Source organism: Panthera uncia, unplaced genomic scaffold, assembly GCF_023721935.1.
Source record: "Panthera uncia isolate 11264 unplaced genomic scaffold, Puncia_PCG_1.0 HiC_scaffold_351, whole genome shotgun sequence".
Taxonomy (NCBI): Eukaryota; Metazoa; Chordata; class Mammalia; order Carnivora; family Felidae; genus Panthera; species Panthera uncia.
The window spans coordinates 1-14,870 of NW_026059486.1; the positions used below are offsets into that span (position 1 = coordinate 1).

Below are 14,870 nucleotides of genomic sequence, written 5' to 3' on the forward strand. Positions count from 1 at the left end.
CAGGTTGCTAGTGCATCTGTTTTCTGGTTCTGTTTCTTCATTCATACGTCGATGGTGTTGATGGATGGGGACTTTTTCTGTAAGAGAAAATGGCTTGAGTCTCTAATTGTGGCAAAGTTGTAGCCTTCTCCATCCCAAATATCCATTCTCCTTCTTTTCCTGCCCCTCCTTGCCCTTCTCCCTTTCCACGGCTGCTCCTAGAAGCAAAATCACCCTTCCCTCCCTCAGACCCCACGTCACCTGTCTTGTCCCCACTGGCCTTCCCTGAGGACTCTGTTCCGGCCCCTTCCCCTTCTCCTTGGGGTTGTTGTTGGAGTCATTATCCTTGATGATATCATACTGGCGGCAGAATAGCCCAATTACAGCTGAAACACAACAATACAATCTGAGCCTTGATCTTGACCTCCCCACTCACAGCCTTGAAGGGCAGTGAGATAATCATACAGTTTCTAGAAAATCCTTGAATTTCTGGTGCCCATGTACAAGCACCACCCTCTTAATCTTCCTCTCCTCCAACTTCTGCTCACTCCCCTCCACTAAGCATCTCCCCACTCCATTTCTCTCCCTGCCTTTTCTCCCAACAACCTTTACCATGTCCCGCCTTCACTGAGCTCCCCACCCCCCAATCCTTGGCCCCCCGGTCCAGCTGCTTACTCACCAGCCCACATGAGCAACACCACCACAATGATGACCACTTCCCCTGTCTGCAGCGGTCGCTCTCCATCCAGACCCTCCACTGTGATGTCACCTAAGAAGGAGGAGATAGACTCCAGGTTATGGGGGAGCAGCTACAGAGTTCTTCTATGATTCTGGACACTAGTGTCAGGGTAGACTTATCACAGGGTTGCCCCCGGTAGCCGCTCTCTAGGAAGCTATTGGTAGGCAGGTAGTTAGCGACCAAAAAGCAGGAGGGCTGCATGCGAGTACTCACGCAGGCTGCGGTGGAGGCTGTGAACTAAGGATGGGTAAAAGGAAGCTTAAAAGCCCTTCTCCCAAACGATTCATTATCAGCCTGTCTATATCCAGTCCCCTGCCAACCTTTTTCCTTCCTTTCTTGGCAGTATGATGAATTAAATCATCCTTTTATTCATCTAAGCTAGAGTGTTGCCGTTTTGGGGGAAATAAACAAGAGGCTAAAGGCCAGGTAAAAAGCCAGAGAATCCAAAGTTTAGGGAATGGAGAATAGCTGAGACCCTCACCTGGGCTTGAGCTGTTTGAGGGTAGCCGGTCAGAACCCTTGAGAGTTCGGAAGTGCACCCGAGGCCCTGGGGGGCTCTCTCCCCGCAGGCCGATGCTCCTGACCTGCACTGTGTAGTCACTGTCTTCAGCCAGGCCCCAGAGGGCACAGGCCCGAGTGGTGGTGTTCACCTCCCGGATCACACGCTGTCCAGGGCCATTCTGTCTCTGCAGGGAGATGATGGGACAGGAAGGCAGTCTCACACCAGTCCCAGGACTCTTGAACATCCAAGCACTCCACGGAGTAGGGTGAAAAAGGCAGCCTGAGACTGAGGGAACATCAGGTCCCAGCTTCCCCCACCATTGGGAGGGGAGCTTAGTTCTGGGGTGGGGGTAACTGAAGGAATGTTCAGAGATCCAAGGACACAGGTTGAGGGAGCAGAAGGGTGATTCATACTTGCTGGGAAATGGAGTAGCCAATGACGATGTTGCCTTCTGGGACGTCCCAGGACACAGTGGCCGAGTTGGCTCTGAGGTGAGTGACTGTCACATTCACAGGAGAGGGAGGCCGGTCTGTGGGTGCCAGTGAGTTAACAGGTTAACAGGTACCATCCACAAGCTCTGGTTAACCCCACGCCCCCTTTACTCACCTGCTCGCACAAAGCCCAGGTCACAACTGACCAGCAGGAGGACCGTGGGGCTTAAATATGGGGAGAGGGGCATCAGCGAAGCCATGGTCCCCACCGAGTCCGCTGGGAGGCACTGGGGCATCCGCTTGACATCCAGGCGGGGCTCCTGGAGGTGGCAGGAGTTGGGGGGTGGGGGTTCAAGGACTGCCCAGAACGCACGGTGGCAGCAGCTCTCCCGGGCTCCCCACCGCCCACAGCATCCCGGGAGCCCCCCTTCCCTCCACGTCTTCTCCGCCCCCGCATCACCCGGGCACCCGGGTGCGCGGCTCTGCCCTGCCCACACCCACCTCCGCCGGTCCTCGCGATCGGTCAGGCCTCGGGGGGCTGCTCGGTGCCCAGAGGGCGGCCCATCGCCCGACTCCGTGGCGCTGCCCCTACCCCATCCCGGCGCGGGCCCAGCGCGGGGGGGCAGCGCGGGACCGAGCTGCGGACAGAGGGCGAGCGGAGGCGTAGCGGGAGCCGGCCGCGGGGCTGCGGGGCCCCCAGAGCTCGGACGGGCCGCGTAGTCTGTCCTCGAGCAGGGGGCGGTGCCGGCGCGGCCTGGCCGCTGGCCTGAGTCCGGGTGCGGGAGGCAGTGCGGCTGCTCCGCCGGCCCCTGCAGCGGGATGTGACCGTCCCGGCCAGCCAGCCGCCGCCTTCTGCAGAGCTGGCCCCGCTCGCTCCGCCGCAGCCCGACCGGGACGTGCCGGCCCGCCCCGCCCCGCTGGGGTTCTCGCAGCCGTCATCCCCCTCCTGCCCCCCCCCCCCCTTCGACCCCGTTCTCCCGGGGCTCCTCCCACGACCCTCCCATTGGCGGCCTCCCGGGTCCCCATCCCTCCGATCCCGGCTCCGGCCCTGGAGCCTGTGGGGGGCGTGGGGAGAGGCGCAGGTGCGAGGGTCTCCTGCACCTGGGAGGGCCCCTCCCTCCCGCGCTTGGAATTAGCCAAGTTGGGAGAAGGAATTGCACCTCCCGTGCGGGAGGGATAGCGTGGCGGAGATAATTGTTTTAACAATCTCCTACTTGTAGACTGCGTCAGCTTTTAAATCTCTTCCCCATTCATAATCTGATATTGATTCTCTTCACTCTCTCATTCATTCTTTCAGTTATTAAACAAATATTTATTGAGCGTCACCTATGTGTTCTGGCATGTTAAGAGCTGGAGATACAGTGATTATTAAGATTGCTGGGTGTATAGGGGGAAATCTAAAGAGCAGCGAGCGACCTATGGTTCTTGTCTTAGCTCTGCCACTTACTGCTTGGCATGGAGAAATTGGTCACCTAAGTCTCAGGTTTCCTACCTGCAAATCAGAGGGTCCAGAACTTCATAGGGCTGTTGGGAAGATCGAATGAGAAAATGTTGGGAAATGTCTTTATAAATCTTACAACACTATGTGAGTGAGAGATTATCAGTAATTTGTACTTAATCTGTTAGTTACTTCATTCATTCAACAAACATGTAAATCCTTAAGTTATTTCATGAGATCTGGAGTGACAACCTGGGTGTGAGTTCCAATTGTGTCAGCTATGTGATCTTTAGCAAAACACTTATCTGAGCCTCAGTTTCACCATCTGAAAAATGAGGGTGTCAATACAATCTTCTTAGTGTTAATGTATCCAATGAGATAAGATATGTGAAAAGTGCATTGTTCAGTGTAAATAAATGTTGGCTAATGTATTTAGGGCAGGTACTTTGGTTTCTAATTCTCATTGCAGCATTTCTATTTCTGTGGCACTTTCTCCTGTAATATCCAGTTCAATGTGTGTCCCCCTGGGGCTCTGAAGCTTCTGTTGCCTTCCTTCTGAGATGAAAGAGTGAAATGGGTCAAGAGGGAGGACTGGGTGTTTTGAGCATGTGATCAAGCTATGGTCCAGGTCCTCTGACCTCCACTGTCCCTGAAGATCCTGATCTCTGGCCTCCTGATGCATCCTGGTCCCAGAGCACTCTTGCTCAGGGATTCTCACTGCCCTGGGCTTGAGCCTGAGCCTGAGTATTATCCTGCACTTCCAGCCTCCAGGTCATCCAGAGAAGAGGTCATTGTGTCCAAAGGGCAAGAGTAATGAACCTCAGGTTTCCTCTTTAGGGGCAAAGCAGAGGCTGGGCAGTCTGCATGCATGCAAAGAAGGACCCCAGGAGCTCCCCTGAGGTGACGAGTGGGCTGGGGGCCTACTGACCAGGAAAGGGTGCAGGAAGAGGTGCTCAGAGGGGGTGGTACTCAGAGAGGCCAGGGTACTTGGGTTAATCATCACTGTGGCTCAGATAAGGCCCTGCCAGCTGGAAGCCGAGTTAGTGTTACAGAAAGATTTGCGTGGCTGAAGAGGCAGGTATGACAGGGTGTCCACAGCGTGCAACCATGCCGGGCACAAAACAGTTTCAACATGTGATTGAGACCCCAGAGCCTGGCAAGTGGGAGTTGAGACCCCCTTCTCCATGTTGGTCTTCTGCATTGATTCCTAGAATCATTTCTTTTCTGGACTTTCCTCCACCCTTGGTTTCTGTTCTCTCCCTCCTCCTTCCCATCTTCCTTCCTGATCTTCTTTCCCTTATAGGCCCAGAGTACCAAGTGCAGGCTAAATCCTTGGGTGGTGCGTGTGCGCGCGCGCGCGTGCGTGCGTGCGTGCGTGCGTGTGTGTGTGTGTGTGTCTGTGTCCAAGTACTGCGCCTGCTGCCACTCCCACCTCCGGATCAGCAGGTATGAATGAGGCTTCCGCTTCCTGCCTGTATCTTTGTGCCCCCTTCCCTCTAGTTGTCTGGGTATGAGGCAGCCCCTGCCAGCCACAGAGAAGTCAAACCCACTGACCCAGGACCTGGACAGAGCAGATGCTGAACAAATTGTTCGATTGCTGGGGCAATGTGATGCTGAGATCTTCCAGGAGAAGGGGCAAGTCATGCCCACGTACCAGGTGACCCAGACCCATTCCCTGGACACTGAAAATAGAGATACCAACCCCAACCGCACCTTAACCTCTGCTCTCTGAGACCATAGTCCTTAATATTTGAAACCCTGAGAGCCCCTCCACCGCAACATTCATTCTCCCCCATCCCAATCCATTCTCTTTTTCTTGGCTTCTGATTCCTGCGTGTTCCCTATAGCGACTGTATAGTGAATCAATTCTGACCACCATGGTACAAGTGGCTGGAAAAGTTCAGGAAGTGCTGAAGGTATTGACTCTTCATCTGCTCCCACCTGAACTTCTGTTCTCTCCACCTTTCTCTTTTTTTTTTTTTTTTTGGCCTCCACTTCTCATTTTGCTAGATCTCAGTTCTCCTTTCTCCCAGTCCTCCCCCTGAGATTTTTATTGTCATGTTATTAATCCACAGTAATTAAAATAACTATTATCTGCATAATACTTTATAATTGACCATGTACTTTCACACTCATCACCTTTGCAAAAACCTGTGAAATTAGTGTGATTGTCTCCTTTTTTTTTCCAGATAGGAAAACAAAATCACAGTAGCTTGCCCAAATATATCCAGCTAATAATTGCTGGGTAGCGCTGCGTTACTGATTGATTGATTGGTTGATGACCAAGCTGCTCGGTCCTTTCTGGAATAAGTAAGTGTTTGAATAAGTAGCTAAGCCAGAGTTAGGAGCAGACTGAAGTTTCTTTCTCAAATCCAGGATTTTTTCTGCCACATCGTACTGCTTATGTTCTGTTCACTTTTGTCATAAGAGGCTTAAGAAGACTCCTAATTCCTGTTCTGCTACTGACAAAGAAAAGAACATGCTTCCCCAACCTGAGCGAGGCCATGGCGACATAGGCATTTTTCCTTTCTCAGGAGCCTGAGGGGGGGGGCTGGTGGTGTTGAGTGGAGGGGGCACCTCTGGCAGGATGGCATTCCTCATGTCGGTGAGTACCCCTATCCCTGATTTTCCTCCCCCTGCCTTCTTGGGGTGACCCTCAGGACCACAAAGCTAATCATAGCTAAGCTTCTAGGTGGACCCCTCTAGCCTGGCTCCCTCTCTTCCAAGCTGGATCTCACCCCATATGGAGCCCCATATCTTCTGTCTCTACAGCCCATTCCCCCCACCCCCAATCAATCATCTGCAAGTAGCGTTTTAAGTGCCAGCTTCCAGGCAGTACTGGCTTAAGCACTGGCCTGAGAGAATCCTTACACAGTCTCTACTCTCTAGGTGTCGAAAATCCAAGATAATTGCTCCTTTGCTTTGTCAGAAAGGTTTAGGACAGAAACCTCTTTATACCTACCTCATTGCAGGAGGTGACAGGTAAGCCAAATTGGTCTATGTTGGTCTATGAATATTTTGCTTGGCCTGGATAGTGTTTTTTAGAAATTTAATTTTAAGGCTTTTAGATGGAGATTGTATCCAGTTTGCTTTGGTCCCCATTGTTTCTTATTGCCTTACACTTATTGCCTTCACATACTTAAATTATATGACTTGCCTTTGTAGGTATTTGAGTTTTTCAGCCCTATAGAGTATCTGTTATGGTGCCAAGCAAAGAGTAGGTGTTCAGTCAATGGTAGCTTTCCCTTCATTCCCTTCTCTCAAAGCAGCCTGCCCTAATATACCATAGGCTTCTACTTCCAAACCAGTGCCACTGACCTTGAGTCTGTCCTCTTAGGCCTGTGGTGGCATCTAGGGAGGGGGCAGAAGATAGTGCTCTGCACGGGATTGAGGAACTAAAGAAGGTCTGTGTCTTCCACTAAGAATCAACCAGAGACCCTCTGTTCCTTCTCATGATGACACGAAAGCCCCTATCTAGCCAAAGCCCATTCCCTTCCCCAGTCCTGCCCCTGACATTCCCACCTGATAGGTTTGCATCCTAGAATCCTCCTGGTGGCACTGCTTCACCCATCCTCCTCTCCTAGGTGGCTGCTGGGAAGAAGAGGGTGATTGTCACTGGCATTTCGGTGGGACTCTTTGTGGGTGTGAAGACAGGCTGGGTGGATCTATCCTATGGGGAGAAAGGAAGTGGGAATAGAATAGCATGGAAAATAGATTGATGAAGTGGGTGCTAGACAACAGAGAGGGTTTGCATAAGGAATTTTGATTTTACTCTCACTAATTAAGACCCAGTTGTATGAATGTGGGACAATGGGAAAAGGATCCTATTTCAGAATACTTGTATATCAATCCGTTCAATAACCAAGATAGATGGACTAGTCCCAGGGTCAGCAGACTACCCTGGCAGGTCAATCCTGCCACTGCTTGTTTTTGTAAGTAAAGTTTTACTGAAACACAGCTGTTTGTGTTTACGTAATATCTATGACTACTTCACCCTACAACGGTAGGGTTGAGTATTGCACAGAGATCATAGGGCCCACAAAGCCTAAAATACTTACTCTCTCACTCTTTACAGAAAGAGCTGACCCCTGGACCAGTCCCTTGCTACTTAAGTATGGTCTTCACACAGCGACATTAGTATCTCCTGGGATTTGCTAGAAATGCAGAATCTCAGGTCCCACCCCAGACCTACTGCGTCTGACTCTGCATTTTAACAAGATTCCCAGGTAGCCTGTTTGAGAAGCACTGGACTAGGTGACCCAAATTTTCCCTCACAACTGCAGCTGATTCTAACAATTCACTAAACAGAAACGAGTTCAGCGATGCCAGATGTGGAAGGAGGCACACAAGGAGGGCAGGACACTGACCTTAAGGAGCATACAATTTAGTTGAGTAGTTTTCAAAATTTACCATGCAGAGGACATCCTTGGGGGATCTTGTTAAAAATACAGGCCCTGGGCTTTCCCTTCAAATGTGGATCCAGTAGATCTTAACTGGGCCTGGGAATATGCGTTTCTAACAAGCATTCTGGGGGATTCTGATGCACATGGGCCTTGGGCAACACTAGAGTAACCCCTCTCATCATGCCTATTTTTCTCTCCCTACCATCAGGCTCCCTTTGTGGCGGGCCAGATGGACTACTGCATGGATAACCCAACCATCTTCTTGCCAGTCCTGGTCGGTTTCAACCCCGTGAACATGGCCAGGTGAACCTTCGGTGATGAAAGGTGATGATTGGCCAACCCCCCAGGGGAAGGCGGAGAGGAACCCTGCCAAAATCCACAAAGGTGAGGGCATGGTTTTTAAGGTCTCATTAATCACATCTCAGAATATTAAAGTAAATATAGACTGTCCCTAAGCTTATGAATTTTGGTTTTTATTTTTGTGTTTTTGGTCAGTTGGTTGATTTATTCTCTTGTTTCAGAAAAGATTAAAAGCAGCTTACAAAGACCACATAAAATCCAATAAAGGATGCATTCAAAACAGGGAGGGAAGAGACAAGGAAAACAAGGGCTAGAAGATAGAATAGGGTCAGGGAAATGCGTACCACAAAGTTCTGTACTTTCTTTCAAGTGTCTTTTCAAAGGAGTGTTGGGTACTGACTCCCTTTGCCCAGCTCCCTTATTTTAGCATCCATTCTCTTTTGTCATTCTGGGCACCCCTTCAGTCCCCCTGGCTACTCAAATCCCTCACCCGGTTCCCCTTTCCTGAGAACTCTGTGCCACCAAATCACCTCCCTCTTATTCTCTAGGTGAATGGTCACTTTGATCTCAGAGAAGGTCAGCATAGGAAACCAATAGTGCTCAGGTGGTTCTGTGAATGTGCTGCCTTGACAGTGTTAAAGGATTAAGAAAGTAGATTCTTAGCCCCTTGTGTGAGAGCTCTGATGTTGTTGGTTTGGGGTAAGGACCTGAAATATCTATTTTTTAAAAACATCCCTGGAGATTTTGGTGCACAGGCAGGTTTGGGGAACTCTGTAAATTAACCTTTGGAGTGGACGCCCTGATGAAGCTGAAGGCTTCCTTCTCTGGAGCATTCCAGAGAAGGCTTGTTGATTCCTCAAAAGCAGCTTTGCACATTCAATGGTGGTCTTGGAGGGAGGGACAGCTGGGTTCTTTCTGAGGCCCTTTTCTCAACTCCTAGATTCCAGGCTTGTAGTGTAGTTCGTATGAACATATAAATGAGTCTGAGATACTTTTAACCCTGATCCTTTTAATGGAGGACTCTCCTTCACCAAAAATGTATCTGCGGCAAATGATGCTAATTTCAGGCACTGTGACTAAGTGAAATGAAGGATTTCAAACAATGTAGGCGTGGAGATCTTCCAGTTGTTCCTTAAATCAGTGGCTCCCAAACTTGGCTGATCTTCAGAATCGTCTGAGAAGCATTTTAAAAATACAGATTTTTGGGCTCCTCTCCAGAACTCCTGAAGCTGATTCTCAGGGTGGGCGTGGTACTCAGAAATGGGTAGTTTAAAAAACAAACAAAACTCCCCAGGTGATTTTGATGACTAGCCAAGTTTAAGAATCTCGGTTTTAAACCACCCAGTGAACACTGTCTCCTCTCTCTGGGAGAGGAGTTTCAGAAGTAGTTTGAGGACAAATGATAGGAAACACTTAACACAATGGGTATGTAATATATGAAACTTGTTTGCCCTCGAAGAAATACAGATGAAAAAATGTAAAAATAGTTCAAGAAGGGGTAGAACTTTTGCAGGGATGGGATGATAAGGGGAAGTTAGGGAGAACTCAAAGGTAACTCTTTGAGCTCCTGCCACAATAGGTGATTTGCTAATTATCCCCTAGCAGAATTGACAAGCAGAGATCAACTACAGAAGATCCCCATTCTTCAGAGATTCCATGGTTACACCTATGCAGCCAACAAGATTGCTACTCTCTTGTCCCACTAGCACATTGTTTTCTTCAGGATTCATTTATTAAAGGTGTGTTTGCCAACTGTTAGGTGCTATGCCTCATACCTTGTAATTGGGTTCCTTCAGGAGGAACTGTTGTCTTGTCCCTCAGGTAGTGAGGGGTTTGCTATTTGGGGAGATTTCCCGAATATGTTTCCGGAAATGGGAAGGGCTTCTGATGGACCCTACGACTGAAAATAAGGTGGCAATTTTGACATTCTGATGATAGGTACTCCTCCAGGGGCCTACAGAGAGTGTGGGTAGTATGGTCATGACAGTGGAACATGTGCAAGGACCAGGATACAAGAAAGTTCTGGTCTCAGGCTGGAGTTTTAGGTTTGAGAGTTGGCTATGCTCTGGGATTAAATCGCTGAATGTTTTACAAACCCTTGTCCTTGGGGTTCAGGGACACAGAGCCCCTAAGAGCTCTAAAGCACACCTCTCTAGGAGGTTGTTGTCCTTGGACCCCAATCTCAATGTGGTCTTTGATCCTGATTCCCATCTGAAGCCCTTCGTTGAGATCCTTACAGATAATCTCCCCACCTCTGTCTCTCTGTGGGCCCCGGAAATGACCCCATTGAAGACTGGCGTTCGACATTCTGACAAGTAGCAGAACGGATGCAGAAACTGCAAGAGAAACAGGAAGCTTTTGTGCTCAATCCTGCAATTGGGGTAGGATCCTCCCCACCCCCACCTAGGGAATGCTTGCCACTTCCCAAATGCCTCCAATTTTAGGTTGTTACATCTGGTCTGAATTCCTGGCGTTGTGTGTCAACTAAAATGTTGTAAAGCAAATCCTATTTTCCCCTTTCCTTGTTCACCTTAAGATGTGTTTCCATCCTGACCCTGCCTCTTAAATCAGTCATCATCAAATACCTAAGCCATCTAGGGCAGTTTCCTGTTTGAAGAACCTCTTCTTCATCTATCAGTAGAAAGAGTTGTTCTTTTGTGTTTTAATTTCAAAGATGGGCTTTAAAAAATATGGCATTCAGTTTCATTCTTCTGCTTTCTAATCTTCTCCAAAACTGAGTGGGCCTTCCAAGCCTCCTGTGCTCCTGTGCCTTTTTCTCTGCATCGAGGATGCATGGCACCGGCATCGTCTATACTCACTTTGACTTGGCAGGAGCCTTGGCTGAATCGCTGTCACTGCCCCTCCCTGCCTGTGACGGGCACGGCTGTGACATTCTCCTTGCTCTTCCTTTGGTGAGATGGGAAGGCAGGAACCCCACGTCACATGTGAGTGCCATATCTTTCATCTCTCAGGAGCTCCCCTCTCCTGCCTGCAGTTGATTGCTTTTAATCTCCTTTTCTCAGACACTGCCTTTGTCCTGCCTTTTGCAATAATCTCTTTATGTTTGGTGTGTCGTGTTACCTACCTGGACCATTACAATGGCTGCTTCATTGATCTGTCCAAAGAACATGAAATGTGGTGTTTGCATTGAAAAACTGCTCTTTAAAAAATGGGGCCTTGAGTGGGGAGAAAGTTCTTGGGGGGAAAAAAAGACCCTCAGTGAAAAACGCTTATCTCCAGCTAGCAGGACATCCAGTCCCTGTGGCTTCCTCCTCAGAGTCCTGAATGTACCATAGAAACGACCAGAGGTGGCCCTTACTCTCTCTCTTCTCCTTCTCTCAGTTAAGCCCTCAACCCAGCACTCCTCATAGCATACTGAGCACCACCAGTACTGCCATATGCATGCCGACCGGCCTCTAGCCAGACTGCATGCCCAAGAGTCACTACCTAGACTCCATGCCCAAGGGCCACTAACTAGAGCACATGCCCGGGAGTCACTAACCAGACTGCGTGCCCAGTGATCACTAACTAGTGAGCTCGGGGATTCTCCTTCCTCCCCAATTCCTCCTGGGTGTCATCACCTCCTCAGCCCCGGGCCTCAGTGGGTCATCCTGGATGAAAGGTAGAAACGCTACCAAGATCCTGTTGGAAACCCTGTTACTGGCAGCGCACAAGACTGTGGACCAGGGGGCATTGCAGCGTCAGAGAGGTAGGGAAGATCTGAACAAGAGAAAGCTCAGAGTCAGGCAGGGAGTGGGATGGTACAGGTTGGGGGGTGGCAGGTCCGGACTCAGAGACCGGTTAGTGGCAGCAAGGGTGAGAGGCGCCACCACTCCTCCCGTGGGAAAAGAGCTGGCCTGGGGATGCCACTGTTCCTACCATGCAGTCCTAGAGTCTCGATTGTTTCCAGTGGACCCTGGATTCCTCAGGGCCCACTAATCCCTGTGCCCACCTGGAGCACCTAATCCCTGAACCCACCTGGGACATCCAAAACTAACCTAGCTTCGGAGAGTCTGTGACTTAGGGATGGTCCAGATCAGGCAGGAAGAGCTCATTCTGCTGGGGGCTTCTTCCCTTACCAGGGTTTCTGGCCTGGCTCCCAGACTCTCCACCTACCTTCTCACCAACTCTGATCCTATCCTTCTCCCATGTCCTTGTCCTTCTGTCTGGTCTTTGTTTTCTGCTCACTGAAACTTTTTCTGCCCTTCTGGAATGCTGTCGGGGTCCACTCACTGCACTTCCATGAAGGGCCAGTAGAACTTAGTTTTAAGGGAATTGTGCCTTCCCCTGGGCAGGGGTGATACTCATACTTTCTGAGGGGGCACTGGGCCCACCCTGGGAACTGCTAGCCTTTCTCCCAGATGCCTTCTGGAAATCCTGCGGACATTTGAGCGGTCTCATCAGGTGACCTATAGCCAAAGCCCTAAGAGCGCCACCCTGATGAAGCAAGCCAGCACCAGGTGTGTGGAAATGTGTTTGGAGGGGGGAAGTGGTGTGGGTGGGGAATGTCCTTAGAACACATGTTAACATGGTGAGGGTAGCAGATCTGCATGGTGGAGGGTCATGGCAGGCTTTCTGTTGGTTTAGTCCTGTGCTCTGACATACGCATCTTTCTCTGATCCCTGGCTTTTTCTTTCTTCTTTTTTTTTTTTTATTGTGATCTCTCATGTCCTTACCTCTGGCCCATTCTCAGCCCGGAGAAAAAAGGCTGAGTGTACCTTGTTGGTTGGCAGACCCTTGGCATCATTGCCATCATGGATGGAGTGGAGTACATCCACATCTTTGGTGCTGGTGGAACCCCAGGCCAGACTCTCTTCCTGGTTCCTCCTGATGCAAACCAGTTGGTCTGCTATCGAAACACTTTCCTACTCCCAACCCATGAGGGTTCCTCATTCAATGTCCATTCTTTTCTATCTGAATAGGCATTTCAGTCAAATACTCTTTCCTTTGAACCCCTACTCCGGCCTTGGTCCCTCAGTTCCCAGCCCTGCTTTAGTTGTGGCCTCTCATGCGTGCTACACCTCATCCTACACCCCACTTGCCACTTTTCTCCAAGCCCCATTAACATATGCGCCCCCCCCCCCCCAAGTCTGGAACCTTTCTTTCCCATAAAGCCCATTACTCCTCTCTCCGTCCTTAAACTTTGCAGATTTCCGAGATGTCCGTGGCTTTCTCATTGGTGATCACAGTGATATGTTTAACCAGAAGGCTGAGCTCATCAACCAGGTGGGAGGATGATGGGATGTGGGAGAGGTTGTGAAGGTGACTGGTGAGCAGGGAGTGGGAAGTAAGGAATGGTGGAGACAGGTCGGGGAGTACAACATGGTAGTCATCCAGAGAAGAGAATATGGGTTAGAGGTCAGGAGTCTTTGGGGAAGCACAGGGATGGTGGAAGGCTCTGGATTCGCCCTCTAAAGCTGGCTCTAGTCCCATGCTCTTCCCTCAACTTGCTGCATCATCTTGGGCAAAACACTACCTCCTTGAACCTTTCATCTATATACAAGAACACTGTATTAAAGGTCCTCTGAGGCTCTCTGCAGTCTCCAAGCCAATGTGCTGGAGTTTTTCATGGGGGGAACTCTCATCTTCCTCTGTGCAGGGTCCCCAGTTCTCCTTCTCCCAGGAGGACTTCCTGACTTCCATCTTGCCATCCCTCACAGAAATTGACACTGTGGTCTTCATTTTTACCCTGGATGGTAAGAGGGAAGATGGGAGCAGTGGGGTGAGTAGATGGAGGCAGTGGAGTGACTCAGGAACTGTCGTTTTTCTGGGTCTTAGGGCACTTGCTCAGAGGCAGGGACAGGGGCATATGTCCTGACTGGACCCCAGGGTAACGGGAAGAACAGCTGAACAGCCAGCCTTTCAACTCTGGTGCCCTCCCCTTCTAGACAACCTCATGGAGGTGCAGACGCTGGTGGAGCAGGTGAGAGAGAAGACTGCCAACATCCAGGCCTTGGCACATAGCACTGTGGGGCAGTCCCTGCCGGTGAGGGTCCAGCCTTTAGGAGGGAACCTTGGGTGGCACTTACAGCAAGGCCTTCCTGGAGATCTTCTTCTGTTCCTCTTTCTTTCTCCAGACCCCTCTGAAGAAACTCTTCCCCTCCATCATCAGTGTCATGTGGCCACTGCTTTGCTTCGAATATGAAGGGCACTTTATCCAGGTATGGAGCATGAGAAAGTGTTGTCTATAGAAAAGAACTCAGAGGAGGAGGGATTCCAGAAATTAGAAAACTCAAGGCTAGTGGGTAGAAAGCTTTGTTGGATTCCCACAAAGCCAGCTGGGCAAGTTCTTGGGCTACCAGGTCACTGGTCAGAGTTTCCAAGGCAGTGGCTCAGTATTCTCCAGAAATATTCAAAAAAGAAAAATGCAAAAAAGGCCAGACCACCAATCACTTGACAGATACTCATTGGTCCTTTGTTACAGGTTCACTGTCAATACCATAGTCATCCTCACTATACAAAAGTCTTTATGGTATAGGTTTGCAAGTTTACTATGCTGAATTCACTGCAGGCAATATTACATTGATACGGATCCTATTTACCAGTAAAATTATAATCTGGTACACCCATGATGATAACCACAGAAATAATAATCACCCTGGGTGCGCTTTGCAGTTTAGAGTTTGAAGTGGACATCAGGACATCTGGGTGTCAGTTCAGCTGTGCTTTGTGGCCCAAGAAAGAAAGCAGTTTTATATCTCTAGCCCTCAGTTTTCTCACTCAATACCTGTTTACCATCCACAGGGCCCAACGAGAGCCCTGAAGGTTTGCCCTAGAGAGCCATGGTCTCATCCATTATTCAGATCACCTCCTCCAGGAAGTTTCCTAACTTGAGCAGACAACAGCTGGAATGTTGCCTTACCTGTACTCAGAGCTCACCAGAAGCCCCTCTCCCCCTGAGTCAGGGGATCCATGCTGCTTCCAACATGTATCTTTATCTTCCCTTCCAAATGCTGTTCATTCGTCACATCTTTACTTTTTGGCATACCTTCCACATTCATTGTCTCCTTTGAGATCTCACATCTTCTAAGAAGTCTTCTCTGATTAAACCCACACTGTCTAGGCTCCTCCTTTATGT

The 14,870-nt window shown here is 49.7% G+C and overlaps 2 protein-coding genes across 2 annotated transcripts; one reads left to right on the forward strand and one right to left on the reverse strand.

The window, feature by feature from the left end:
- Positions 1-2,255, reverse strand: LOC125917971 (fibronectin type III domain-containing protein 4). Its single transcript, XM_049624026.1, has 7 exons — positions 2,153-2,255; positions 1,827-1,971; positions 1,634-1,749; positions 1,200-1,404; positions 659-748; positions 241-365; positions 1-77 (listed from the first exon to the last, which is right to left on the reverse strand). Exons 2-7 carry the CDS (start codon positions 1,945-1,947, stop codon positions 42-44), a joined length of 693 nt encoding a protein of 230 aa, XP_049479983.1. The 5' UTR covers positions 1,948-1,971; positions 2,153-2,255; the 3' UTR covers positions 1-41.
- A 1,941-nt stretch (positions 2,256-4,196) lies between these two features.
- LOC125917972 (glucokinase regulatory protein-like) lies at positions 4,197-14,108 on the forward strand. Its single transcript, XM_049624027.1, is given in 18 exon segments — positions 4,197-4,255; positions 4,590-4,746; positions 4,937-5,005; positions 5,624-5,632; positions 5,635-5,694; positions 5,995-6,071; positions 6,427-6,493; positions 6,674-6,727; positions 7,701-7,794; positions 10,067-10,173; positions 11,070-11,100; positions 11,382-11,487; positions 12,142-12,252; positions 12,486-12,583; positions 12,942-13,018; positions 13,392-13,488; positions 13,681-13,778; positions 13,870-14,108. Coding segments are annotated over 18 exon segments (1,485 nt in total). The 3' UTR covers positions 13,984-14,108.
- Positions 14,109-14,870: the final 762 nt, after the last annotated feature.

Bases quoted from the DNA above. Each gene is read 5' to 3' on its own strand.
- LOC125917971 (XM_049624026.1), bottom strand. From the start codon at position 1,947: ATGCCCCAGTGCCTCCCAGCGGACTCGGTGGGGACCATGGCTTCGCTG. The intron at 1,405-1,633 runs GTATGAATCACC...ATCTCCCTGCAG, and splicing joins GCTACTCCATTTCCCAGCAA to AGACAGAATGGCCCTGGACA. The intron at 78-240 runs GTGACGTGGGGT...TTTCTCTTACAG, and splicing joins GGCCAGTGGGGACAAGACAG to AAAAAGTCCCCATCCATCAA.